General features: G+C 44.0%; 1 protein-coding gene across 1 annotated transcript in view; it reads left to right on the top strand.

Moving 5' to 3' along the window:
- The window catches only part of LOC311512789 (uncharacterized protein), a 51,130-nt gene that overhangs the window by 18,447 nt on the left and 18,550 nt on the right, over window positions 1-14,133 (top strand). The window contains exons 3-4 of the mRNA XM_084614158.1: window positions 125-163; window positions 2,316-2,354. Of these exons, the coding sequence (XP_084470284.1) occupies window positions 125-163; window positions 2,316-2,354 (78 nt within the window). The remainder of the gene's footprint in view (window positions 1-124; window positions 164-2,315; window positions 2,355-14,133) is intronic.

Raw genomic sequence — 14,133 nt, 5'->3', positions numbered from 1 at the left:
ACTGTACTGGCAAAGCGTTCCTAGCGTAGAGCTTGTTGGTAACGCCATTGCCATTGTGAGGAATCAACAACCTTGAAATGATATTGGAGAAGGAGTTTCTTGATCCTGTTCTGTTTCCTTACAGGTGTTTCGAAAACATGCAGCTGGAAAACCTTTTCCTCTGGTGAGTACTCAAAATTACTTTGCTGTCAAATTACTTTGGTTCGGGTTCTGTAGTTTCCACATTGGAGTGTTGTCAGAAGTCTTAAAAGAGCAACATGTTCCACACCTTGTCCCTCTCAGATTTTGGAAGGCACTTCTGATTCTTAAGCCTTGGGTTGAGTGCTGTAGCTATCTTTAGAAACCTCACATTGGTACCTTCTTTGCATTTTGTCAAATCTGCAGCGAAAGTGTTCTTGATACCGGCTGCCAACTAGACATCCAGCCGTTGATCACTACCCGTTGAGCCCGACTATCTAGCCAGCTTTCTATCCACCTTATAGTCCATTCATCCAATCCGTACCTCTTTAACTTGTGCTGGGTCATCATCCTAGACTGCTATAATGTGAAATATATGTGGCAGAATGCGGGTAGAACACAGAGCAGGAGACATACAATCTTGCACAAGGAATTCAGTCAGAAATTCAATTAGCGCATTTTTTTTTTTGAAGAAGTGTCACGAGCATGGAAGCATATCCTCTGGAATGGTGGCCAAAGCATGAAGGGGCATACGAATGTTTAGCATATCTAGCACGTAAATACCTTGCAATGCCGGCTACAAAAGTGCCATGCGAATGCCTCTTCTTATTTACAATGTCACCTGAAAGTGAGAAGCGGGCAGCATCATCTCCTGTAAATGAAAAGAAATCTCTTTGTCTTGACAATTTTATTACAAATATTCATTTTGAAAAAATTGAACCAGCTCTAATTCTTATCTTGAAATGTCAGACTGAAGAAAGGGAGTTCCCAAATTCCAGATTCTGGGGGTCAATCTGAGTACTGAGAAGGAAGTGTAGAGGGGATGTCTTCTATCCCACAGCTGTCTGGGGCCATGTCTGAAATACAGACTTTTGCTGGCACAGCTCTATAGAATGGGGTGTGAAGAGGTTTGATTCTTGACTGACACGGCTGTGCTGGCAAAAGCCTCTCCCTACTGTAGCTGCAGTTGTAATCAGCACAACTGGGCTTTTGCTGGTATTGCTGGGCCTGGTCTATACTATAAAGTTCTGCCAGCGCAGCTATATCAACGAGCTGTGTGCTAAAATCACCCCTCTTGGGCAACACGGCTATTTTCCTGGAGAATCCCCAGTATAGACGGAACTAGACCAAGAGAAGGGTGAGTCTATCAGCATACCGAACATCCATCGGGGAGGTGGAGTGCCTATATTGGCCTTACACCTTGATTATTACTACAAAAGTTTTTTTTTCTCTCTTGCTGGTAACATCTCACCTTCCCTGATCACTCTCATTACAGTGTGTATGGTAACACCCATTGTTTCATGTTCTCTGTGTATATAAAATCTACCCACTGTATTTTCCATTGTATGCATCTGATGAAGTGAGCTGTAGCTCACGAAAGCTTATGCTCGAATAAATTTGTTAGTCTCTAAGGTCCACAAGTATTCCTTTTCTTTTTACAAAACAAGTTTGGAATTTTGTTATTTGATTCCCCAGGGTCCAATTTCCAAATAGAGTTGAAATGCTATTTTTCTTTGAAATTTACACATTTATAATTTTTCAAAGAGTTCCAGAAAAGAAGAAAAAAAGGGGGAAAAGTAAATGAAAAAATGCAAAGAAATTTCATTTCTGATTTTCTTAAAAGTATTAATCAATTTTCTGGAAAAAGCTTGAGAATTTTTTTTTAAACAAAAATTCATTAGAAAAATTTTTTTGACCAGCTCTAATTCTTATCTTGATTGGTCAGAGTCAAGAAAGGAAGCTCCCATATTCAGATTCAGGAGGTTAATCTCACCCCTGTGAAGCAAGGATGGGGGGCTGTTTCCCTTCGTAGAGCTGTCTGGGGCCATGTCTAAAATACAGACTTCTGCTGGCACAGCTCCATCTATATGGGGTGTGAAAAAGTTTATGTCAGCATATGCAGCATCTACTCAAGGGCCTATGCAGGCATAGGCTCTGTAGTGTAGACATGGCCTCATTTCCCTTTCGAGGAGAATATTCTATACCAGCAAAAGCACACGAGTGTACTGGTAGAACTTTCCTGGCAAAGCGTTCCTGGTGTAGAGCTTGTTGGTAACGCCATTGCCATTGTGAGGAATCAACAACCTTGAAATGATATTGGAGAAGGAGTTTCTTGATCCTGCTCTATTTCCTTACAGGTGTTTCCAAAACGTCCAGCTGGAGAAGGTTTTGCTCCGGTGAGTACTCAAAATTACTTTGCTGTCCACCTGTTTTATATAATCATTACAGAGGACATGCTTCCATGCTAATGACTGGTTCTGCTCGATAATGATCCAAAGCAATGTGCAGACTGACACATGTTCATTTTCATCACCTGAATCACATGCCACCAACAGAAGGTTGATTTTCCTTTTGAGTGGTTCGGGTTCTGTAGTTTCCACATTGGAGTGTTGTCAGAAGTTGTCAAGGTTCCTCCCCCACTCTGAACTCTAGGGTACGGATGTGGGGACCTGCATGAAAAACCTCCTAAGCTTATCTTTACCAGCTTAGGTCAAAACTTCCCCAAGGTACAAAATATTCCACCCGTCGTCCTTGGATTGGCCGCTACCACCACCAAACTAATACTGGTTACTGGGGAAGAGCTGTTTGGATGCGTCTTTCCCCCCAAAATACTTCCCAAAACCTTGCACCCCACTTCCTGGACAAGGTTTGGTAAAAAGCCTCACCAATTTGCCTAGGTGACTACAGACCCAGACCCTTGGATCTTAAGGACAATGAACAATCCTCCCAACACTTGCACCCCCCCTACCTGGGAAATTTTGGATAAAAAGCCTCACCAATTTGCATAGGTGACCACAGACCCAAACCCTTGGATCTGAGAACAATGAAAAAGCATTCCGTTTTCTTACAAGAAGACTTTTAATAAAAATAGAAGTAAATAGAAATGAAGAAATCCCCACTGTAAAATCAGGATGGTAGATATCTTACAGGGTAATTAGATTCAAAAACATAGAGAACCCCTCTAGGCAAAACCTTAAGTTACAAAAAAGATACACAGATAGAAATAGTTATTCTATTCAGCACAATTCTTTTCTCAGCCATTTAAAGAAATCATAATCTAACACATACCTAGCTAGATTACTTACTAAAAGTTCTAAGACTCCATTCCTGGTCTATCCCCGGCAGAAACCAGCATATAGATAGACACACAGACCCTTTGTTTCTCTCCCTCCTCCCAGCTTTTGAAAGTATCTTGTCTCCTCATTGGTCATTTTGGTCAGCTGCCAGCGAGGTTACCTTTAGCTTCTTAACCCTTTACAGGTGAGAGGAGCTTTCCCCTGGCCAGGAGGGATTTCAAAGGGGTTTACCCTTCCCTTTATATTTATGACACGCCCCCCAAATCTCAGCTAGGGTGAAACACTGGCTGGGATTTCTTCCTGGAGCTCTAGGAAAAACAGAGTTAATAAGACACATGCATCTCTAAATATACTACCAAGTACATAAAGACTAACAATATTTTCCACATCTCAAGGACGATTTTAACCAGTTGATTCTGGGAAACTTTCACTGGAGAGTGCATCAGCCACTTTGTTAGAAGCTCCTGAGATGTGTTGGATGTCGAAATCAAAATCTTGGAGAGCTAAACTCCACCGAAGAAGTTTTTTGTTAGTTTCCTTGACGGTGTGAAGCCACTTCAGTGCAGTATGGTCGGTTTGCAGGTGGAAACGCCGTCCCCAAACATATGGGCGTAACTTTTCCAGAGCGTAGACAATGGCGTAACATTCTTTTTCAGTGACTGACCAGTTGCTTTCCCTCTCAGACAGTTTTTTGCTGAGAAACACTACAGGGTGGAATTCTTGATCAGGTCCTTTCTGCATTAAAACTGCTCCCACACCACGCTCGGACGCATCTGTGGTTACTAGGAACGGTTTGTCAAAGTCTGGGGCCCTTAGTACAGGGTCAGACATGAGTGTCGCTTTAAGCTTGTTAAAGGCCTTCTGACACTTTTCGGTCCACTGAACAGCATTTGGCGGTTTCTTTTTGGTTAGGTCTGTCAGTGGGGCAGAGATTTGGCTGTATTGCAGTACAAATCGTCTGTAATAACTGGCCAAGCCTAAGAAGGATTGAACCTGTTTCTTTGACTTTGGGACAGGCCACTTTTGGATAGCATCCACTTTGGCCTGTAGGGGGCTGATAGTTCCTTGACCCACCTGGTGTCCAAAGTAAGTCACTCTGTTTAGGCCTATTTGACACTTCTTAGCCTTAACAGTTAGTCCTGCCTCCCTTATGCGCTCAAGGGCTTTTTGTAGATGTTCCAGGTGGTCTGCCCAGGAATCCGAAAATATGGCCACATCGTCAAGGTAGGCGACTGCATATTCTCCTAATCCCGCTAGGAGACCATCTACAAGTCTTTGGAAAGTGGCGGGTGCATTTCGCAGCCCGAAAGGGAGTACATTAAATTCATACAGCCCGAGATTTGTGGTGAAGGCTGACCTTTCCTTGGCAGATTCATCTAGCGGTACCTGCCAGTACCCCTTGGTTAAGTCCAAGGTAGAGATGAACTGGGCCCGTCCCAGTTTCTCTAATAGTTCATCTGTGCGTGGCATTGGATAGTTGTCTGGGCGAGTTACAGCATTTAGCTTACGGTAGTCCACGCAAAAACGTATTTCCCCATCTGGTTTGGGAACTAGAACCACTGGAGATGCCCATGCACTTTCAGAGGGGCAGATTACACCCATCTGTAACATATCCTGGATCTCCCGTTCTATAGCAGTTTTAGCTTGAGGAGGCACCCGGTAAGGTTGGACTCTAATTGGGTGAGCATTACCTGTGTCAATGGAGTGGTATGCCCATTCAGTCAGTCCTGGGGTGGCTGAGAACGTTGGCGCGTAGCTAGTGCACAGCTCCTGGATCTGCTGTCGCTGCATACGCCCAAGGGTCATGGAAAGGTTCACCTCTTCCACACCACCACCACATTTCCCTTCGTAGTAGACACCTTCGGGCCACTCAGCGTCGTCTCCTCCCTGGGCTGTAAACTGACAAACCTTTAATTCTCTGGAATAAAAGGGCTTAAGAGAATTAATATGGTACACCTTAGGCTTTCGGTTGGAGGTGGGGAATGCTATGAGATAATTAACAGTTCCCAGGCGCTCCTGGACCGTGAATGGCCCTTCCCACGATGCTTTCATTTTATGGGCCTGGAGCGCCTTTAAGACCATGACCTGGTCTCCTACTTTGAAGGAACGCTCTCTGGCATGTTTATCATACCAGGCTTTTTGCTCTTTTTGAGCATCCTGTAAGTTTTCTCTAGCAAGGGCTAAAGAGGTTCAGAGGGTGTTTTGTAGGTTGGTTACGAAGTCCAGAATGTTAGTTCCTGGAGAAGGTGTAAATCCCTCCCATTGCTGCTTCACCAACTGCAATGGCCCCTTAACCTCACGGCCATATACAAGTTCAAATGGGGAAAACCCTAAACTGGGGTGTGGTACAGCTCTGTAGGCAAAGAGCAACTGCTGCAACACTAGGTCCCAATCATTGGAGTGCTCATTTACGAATTTATGTATCATGGCCCCCAAAGTTCCATTAAACTTCTCCACCATGCCGTTTGTTTCATGGTGGTAAGGGGTGGCAACCAAGTGATTTACCCCATGAGCTTTCCAAAGGTTTTCCATAATTCCTGCCAGGAAATTAGTCCCTGCATCTGTGAGGATGTCGGAGGGCCAACCTACCCTGGCAAAAATGTCTGCTAGTGCCTGGCACACACTTTTAGCCCTGGTGTTGCTTAGAGCTACTGCTTCTGGCCATCGGGTGGCAAAATCCATGAAAGTCAGTATGTACTGCTTTCCTCTGGGTGTCTTTTTTGGAAAAGGACCCAGAATATCCACAGCTACTCGCTGAAATGGAACTTCAATGATGGGGAGTGGCTGGAGAGGGGCTTTGACCTGGTCTTGGGGTTTTCCCACTCTTTGGCACACCTCACAAGACTGGACATAGGTAGAAACATCCTTGCCCATTCCCTCCCAGTGGAATGACCCCCCCAAACGGTCTTTGGTCCTGTTCACCCCAGCATGGCCACTAGGGTGATCGTGGGCTAAGCTCAAGAGCTTGGCCCGGTATTTAGTTGGAACTACCAACTGTCTCTGAGGATGCCAGTCTTCCTGGTGTCCACCAGAAAGAGTTTCCTTGTATAAAAGTCCTCTTTCTACAACAAACCTGGATCGATTACAAGAGCTGAGAGGCGGTGGGTTGCTCCGTGCCGCCATCCAAGCTCTTTGGAGGCTTTCATCTGCTTCCTGTTCGGTCTGGAACTGTTCCCTTGATGCTGGAGACATCAGTCCCTCATTGGATTGTGGACCTAGGCTTGGTCCCTCTGGAAGCGATATAGGGGATGGAGTTGTTTCTGTTGACTGTGAACTGCTCTCCGCTGGTGCACTATGTTGGGATTCAGGCTCCGGCTGAGCCTCTTGTGTCGGGTTATCGGCTGCTGCCAGTTCAGGATCGGTGGGGCCCTCTGGTGTTGAGGTTGCAAGTACTGGATTCAGTGCTGGCACGGGGTCTGGTGTTGGTTGTTTGGCTGGTTCCGGTTCTGGGACTGGTTCCGTCTGGGTCTCTGGGACTGGATCCACTACTGCTGTTGCAGACATTGGCCTGGGGTCCGGGTCCATCACCTCTGACCGGGCCCTGATAGAAGTTTCCGGAACAGAGCTAGGCCCCACGGCTTGTTTAGCCTGGCTGCGGGTGACCGTTCCCACCCTCTTGGCCTGCTTCACGTGATTGGCCAAGTCTTCCCCCAACAGCATGGGGATGGGATAATCATCATAGACTGCAAAAGTCCACATTCCTGACCAGCCCTTGTACTGGACAGGCAACTTGGCTGTAGGCAAATTGAAAGAGTTGGACTTGAAGGGTTGAATCGTCACTTGGATCTCTGGTTTGATTAAATTGGGGTCCACTAAGGAAGCATGGATAGCTGACACTTGTGCTTCGGTGTCCCTCCACGCGGTGACCTTCTTCCCGCCCACACTCACAGTTTCCCTCCGCTTCAAGTGTATCTGGGAGGTATCTGGGCCTGTGGACCTCTGGTGTGATTCCGGTGCAATGAACTGTAATCTGTTGGGGTTCTTGGGGCAGTTGGCCTTTACATGCCCCAGCTTGTTACATTTAAAACATCATCCAGCTGACGGGTCACTGGGGCGAGGAGGGTTGCTGGAGAACGGGGTGGTGGGACGATAAGGGGTCTGGAGGGTTCTTTGGGAGGTAGGTGGGGCTTTGGGCGGCCCCCAGTAATAGGGTGTGGTCTGGGGTGGTCCCTTCTGGTCTCCGCTCCAACTGCAACCAGTTTTCTTCTTCTCTGCCACCTCCACCCATCTGGCTCCAATCTCTCCTGCCTCGATTACAGTTTTGGGTTTCCCATCTAGGATGTATCTTTCTATTTCCTCAGGAACACCCTCTAAGAATTGTTCCATTTGCATTAGGAAGGGCAAATTTACTGGAGATTCAACACTTGCTCCTGATATCCAGGCATCCCAATGTTTCACAATGTGGTAGGCATGTCGGGTAAATGACATGTCTGGTTTCCACCTTAGGGCTCTGAACCTCCGACGAGACTGCTTGGGTGTTATCCCCATTCTGACTCTCGCCTTGGATTTAAACAGTTCATACTTGTTCATGTGTTCTTTAGGCATTTCAGCTGCCACCTCAGCTAAGGGTCCACTGAGCTGCGGCCTCAGCTCTACCATGTATTGGTCAGTAGAGATGTTGTACCCAAGGCAGGCCCTTTCGAAGTTTTCTAAGAAGGCCTCAGAATCGTCACCTGCCTTGTAGGTGGGGAACTTTCTGGGATGGGAAGTGGTACCTGGAGAAGGATTGCTAGGGTTTGTTGGTATATTCTGCTGGGCCTTTATCCTCTCCACCTCCCCCACATGCTTCCTCTCTTTTTCCTTCTCTTCCTCCACATGCTTCCTTGCCTCCATTTCCCTCTTGTGGGCAGCCTCCTGTACCTCCTTCTCCAGTCGCATGAGTTCTATCTGTCTTTCATGTTCCCTTTGTTTTTCCTCAGCCTGAAATTTGGCTAATTCCAGCTGTAGTCGAGCTGCGGATTTTGTCATTCTAACCTCTCTGTTTTTAACTAACTTTACACCCAAGGTTTAGAAATAAACAAACAAAACTTGGCTGTAAAATTTTGCTGTGCTGGAATAGAATACCTATTCTCTGATAGTGATTGTCAGCCTACAGAAAAAGACAATTCCCTTGTCTCTGCTCTGGGCCCAAATTAAAGCAAAAAACCTCCAACTACTTGGAAACCTGCTTACCCAGCCCAAAGAAAAAGCAAATGGGTAGGACACACACCCCCTATTTACTTTTAGGAAGAAAAGAAAAAAAAAAACTCTGGGTTGGAAGACTGTGAATTTCCCTGCAGGAGTTAAGTACCCTGCCTCCAGGCAAAGAAAACCTGCAATTCACTAAGATAATCCCCTTTTGTCTCTGCTTGGCCACAAAGCAGAGAAAAAACAAGCTGCTTTCAGTTTCAGCTGCTTTCTGGACTTCCTTTCCAAAGGAAAAAAAATCCTTTTTAAAATCTGTATTTCTAGTTCAAAAAATCTCAACTGGATCTCAAAATGATTTCAGGTTAATCCCACCACTATGCCACCATGTCAAGGTTCCTCCCCCACTCTGAACTCTAGGGTACAGATGTGGGGACCTGCATGAAAAACCTCCTAAGCTTATCTTTACCAGCTTAGGTCAAAACTTCCCCAAGGTACAAAATATTCCACCCGTCGTCCTTGGATTGGCCGCTACCACCACCAAACTAATACTGGTTACTGGGGAAGAGCTGTTTGGATGCGTCTTTCCCCCCAAAATACTTCCCAAAACCTTGCACCCCACTTCCTGGACAAGGTTTGGTAAAAAGCCTCACCAATTTGCCTAGGTGACTACAGACCCAGACCCTTGGATCTTAAGGACAATGAACAATCCTCCCAACACTTGCACCCCCCCCCTTTCCTGGGAAATGTAGGATAAAAAGCCTCACCAATTTGCATAGGTGACCACAGACCCAAACCCTTGGATCTGAGAACAATGAAAAAGCATTCCGTTTTCTTACAAGAAGACTTTTAATAAAAATAGAAGTAAATAGAAATGAAGAAATCCCCACTGTAAAATCAGGATGGTAGATATCTTACAGGGTAATTTGATTCAAAAACATAGAGAACCCCTCTAGGCAAAACCTTAAGTTACAAAAAAGATACACAGACAGAAATAGTTATTCTATTCAGCACAATTCTTTTCTCAGCCATTTAAAGAAATCATAATCTAACACATACCTAGCTAGATTACTTACTAAAAGTTCTAAGACTCCATTCCTGGTCTATCCCCGGCAGAAACCAGCATATAGATAGACACACAGACCCTTTGTTTCTCTCCCTCCTCCCAGCTTTTGAAAGTATCTTGTCTCCTCATTGGTCATTTTGGTCAGCTGCCAGCGAGGTTACCTTTAGCTTCTTAACCCTTTACAGGTGAGAGGAGCTTTCCCCTGGCCAGGAGAGATATCAAAGGGGTTTACCCTTCCCTTTATATTTATGACAGAAGTCTTAAAAGAGCAACATGTTCCACACCTTGTCCCTCTCAGATTTTGGAAGGCACTTCAGATTCTTAAGCCTTGGGTTGAGTGCTCTAGCTATCTTTAGAAATCTCACATTGGTACCTTCTTTGCATTTTGTCAAATCTGCAGCGAAAGTGTTCTTGAAATGAACAACATGTCATCATCCGAGACTGCTATAACATGAAATATATGTGGCAGAATGCAGGTAAAACACAGAGCAAGAGACATACAATCTCGCACAAGGAGTTCAATCAGAAATTCAATTAGCGCATTTTTTTTTGAAGAAGAAGAAGTGTCACGAGCATGGAGGCATATCCTCTGGAATGGTGGCCAAGGCATGAAGGGCCATACGAATGTTTAGCATATCTGGCACGTAAATACCTTGCAATGCCGGCTACAAAAGTGCCATGCGAATGCCTCTTCTTATTTACAATATCACCTGAAAGTGAGAAGCGGGCAGCATTATCTCCTGTAAATGAAAACAAACTTCTTTGTCTTCGAAATTGGCTGAACAAGAAGTAGGATTGAGTGGAATTGTAGGCTCTAAAGTTTTACATGGTTTTGTTTTTGAGTGCAGTTATTTTAAAATAAAATCTACCTTTGAAAATTTCACGTTCACATGAAAGAGATTGCATGACAGTACTTGTATGAAGTGAATTGAAAAATACTATTTCTTTACATTGGAAGGACAGAACAGGTCGGACAGGTGGGGGAGTGGCACTAGAGGTGAAAAAAACCAGAGTCAAATGAAATAAAAATCTTAAATGAACCAAACTGTACCATAGAGTCTCTATGGATAGTAATTCCATAGACAACCCACCATCTGACCAGGATGGTGATAGTGACTGTGAAATGCTCAGAGAGATTAGAGAGGCTATAAAACAAAACAAAAACAACACAACAACTCAATAATGATGGGGGATTTCAACAATCCCCATATTGACTGGGTTCATGTCATCGTAGGACGGGATGCAGATATAAAGTTTCTTGACACCTTAAATGACTGCTTCTTGGAGAAGCTAGTCCTGGGACCCCCAAAAGGAGAGGCAATCTTTGATTTAGTACTAAGTGGATCCCAGGATCTGGTCCAAGAAGTGAATATAGCTGGATTGCTTGGTAATCGTGAGCATAATATGATTACATTTAACATCCCTCTGGTGGGAGAAAAACCACAGCAGCCCACCATAGCTGCATTTAATTTCAGAAAGGGGAACAACACAAAAATGAGGAAGTTAATTAAACAGAAATTAAAAGGTACAGTGCCAAATGTGAAATCCCCCCAAGCTGCATGGAAACTTTGTAAAGACACCATAATGGAGGCTCAACTTAAATGTATCCCCCAAATTAAAAAACATAATTAGAGAACCCTAAAAGTGCCACCATGGCTAAACAAAGTAAAAGAAGCACTGAGAGGCAAAAGGCATCCTTTAAAAAGTGGAAGTTAAATCCTACTGAGGAAAATAGAAAGGAGAATAAACTCTGGCAAGTGAAATGTAAAAATACAATTAGGAAGGTCAAAAAAGAATTTGAAGAACTAGCAAAAGACTCAAAAAGTAAGAGCCAAATGTTTTGAAGTAGATCAGAAGCAGGAAGCCTGCTAAACAACCAGTGGTGCCACTGGACGATTGAGATGCTAAAGGAGCACTCAAGGACGATAAAGCCATTGCGGAGAAACGAAATAAATTCTTTGCGTCGGTCTTCACGGCTGAGGACGTGAGGGAGATTCCCAAACCAGAGCCATTCTTTTTAGGTGACAAATCTTAGGAACTGTCCCAGATTGAGGTATCATTGGAGGAGGTTTTGGAACAGATTGCAAAATTAAACAGTAATAAGTCCCCAGGACCAGATGGCATTCACTCAAGTGTTCTCGTGGAACTCAAATGTGAAATTGCAGAACTACTAAATGTGGTATGTAACCTATCATTTAAATCACCTTCTGTACCAGATGACTGGAGGATAGCTAACGTGACACCAATTTTTAAAAAAAGACTCGAGAGGTGAGCCTAACTTGAGTGCCGGCAAGCTGGTTGAAACTATAGTAAAGAACAGAATTACCAGACACCTAGATGAACACAATTTGTTGGGGGAAGAGTCCACATGGTTTTTGTAAAGAGCAATCATGCCTTACCCATCTACTAGAATTCTTTGAGGGGGGTCAACAAGCACGTGGATAAGGGGGAATCCAGTGGATATAGTGTACTTAGATTTCCAGAAAGTCTTTGACAAACTCCCTCATCGAAAGTTCTTAAGCAAAGTAAGCTGTCATGGGATAAGAGGGAAGGTCCTCTCATAGATCAGCAACTGGTTAAAAGATAGGAAACAACGGGTAGGAATAAAGGGTCAATTTTCAGTCAAGAGTGGTGTCCTGCAGGGATGTGTACTTGGACCAGTACTGCTCACCATATTCATAAACAATCTGGAAAAAGGGATAAACAGTGAGGTGGCAAAATTTGCAGATGATAAATATCTTGAGCAGTTTTGTAAGTCCAAAGCAGACTGCGAAGAGTTACAAAGGGATCCCACAAAAACAGGGTGACTGGGCAACAAAATGGCAGATGAACTTCATTGTTGATAAATGCGAAGTAATGCACATGGGAAAACAAAATCCCAACTATAATATAAAATGATAGGATCTAAATTAGCTGTTGCCACTCAAGAAAGATTTTTTTTCCAATGAAAATTATGAAAAATGGAACTAAAAATGTTTTGAATTTTGTTGATTCCCCAGAGTCCTATTTGCAAATAGAGTTCCAATGCTATTTTTCTTGGAAATTTGCCACAAACAAACTTATAATTTTTCAAAGAGCTCCATCAAAGAAGAAAGGGGGGAAAGAAAATGAAAAAATGAAAACTTTTTCATTTCTGATTTTGTCAAAAAAGAAGTGATTAATTTTCTGGTAAAAAAGTGACAATTTGCTTGCAAAAATTCATTACGAAAAATGTTGATCATCTCTAATTCTTATCTTGATGGATCAGAGTCATGAAAGGGAGCTCCCATATTCCAGGTTAATCTCCCCCCTGAGAAGCAAGGATAGGGGGACGGTTTCCCATGGCAGAGCTGTCTGGGGCCTTGTCTACAATACGGACTTCGGCTGGCATAGCTCGATCTGTATGGGGTGTGAAGACGTTTGATTCCTTACGACATAGCTGCACTGGCAAAAGTCATAAAATCATAGAAGATTAGGTTTGGAAGAGACCTCAGAAGGTCATCTAGTCCAACCCCCTGCTCAAAGCTGGACCAATCCCCAGCTAAATCATCCCAGCTGTTATACCAATAAAATAAAAACCAGCAGGATCTTATTAAAGGGAAAAAGGCAAAATACCACATTTATTGTGAATACAGAAAGAATCATAGTAAGCAGTTAGTTATAGCTATAACATTCCATTCAATCTCATATTTATTCACACATTCATTCATACAAACACACACACATACACACCCACACACACAGGTTCTGCAAGGTTGTTATCATAGTTACCAGCCTTAGAGTTGCTCATGCCAAGCCACTGGCCAGGTGGCCTGGACATGAGGAGGGAGCAGGGCCTGTCAGATGCTCATCTGATGCTCCTGGAAGTTGGTTTGCAGAATCAGACCCCAAAGTTCTCACTTTTTAGAGTCTATTTTTATAGGAATTTCTTCCTATGCCAGTCTATGGGAATTGCTTCATCATGCTGTTGCTGAATCAATCAGCAGATAGCACATTCCTGACGGCTCCAAGATGTTATCTTGTTCTTTGGTTCTCCCATCCTTGAGGCTGTTGGGTGGATTCCAGTCTGCCCTCCGGGGGGGGGGGGTCCTCTGGTTATTTCCACTTGACGCCTTCTTCAGCCGATGGACACTGGATTCTTAGCCTGGCACCTCCCTGATCATTCAGTTATTATCCACACCAAGCATCCATCCACATACATCCTCTATCTCTATTTTAATCACAATTGTTAATACAACAAAAGGGCGGGGAGTCTCTGGGTGCTGTTTCTGTTGTTACAGAGTATTGCTTTGAGTCTCTCTCTCTGTGAATTGCTTTGAGAACAGACTGTGTCTTAGAATGCACTAAACAATTAGCAGCTTTCAAGTTTCACACATAGAGGGAGAGAAACAGCACCAAAAACCAAGAGACCTCTTAATTAGTAATACCCTGGAATTTAAACTCTGGGGAATCAAACTCATTTGTGATTTTAATACAGAACTTCTTTAGTATGATCCAACACAGCCAGGGCTTTGTCAAGCCGGGCCTTAAAAACCTCTAAGGATGGAGATTCCACCACCTCCCTAGGGAGCCCATTCCAGTGCTTCACCACCCTCCTAGTGAAATAGTGTTTCCTAATATCCCACCTAGACCTCCCCCACTGCAACTTGAGACCATTCCTCCTTGTTCTGTCGTGTTCCATCAATGAGAATAGCCGAGCTCCATCCTCTT

This window comes from Lepidochelys olivacea (assembly GCF_965140295.1).
Source record: "Lepidochelys olivacea isolate rLepOli2 genome assembly, chromosome: 24".
Classification (NCBI taxonomy): domain Eukaryota; kingdom Metazoa; phylum Chordata; order Testudines; family Cheloniidae; genus Lepidochelys; species Lepidochelys olivacea.
Note: the sequence above shows the minus strand (reverse complement) of the source record. Positions and strands in the feature narration are given on the sequence as shown.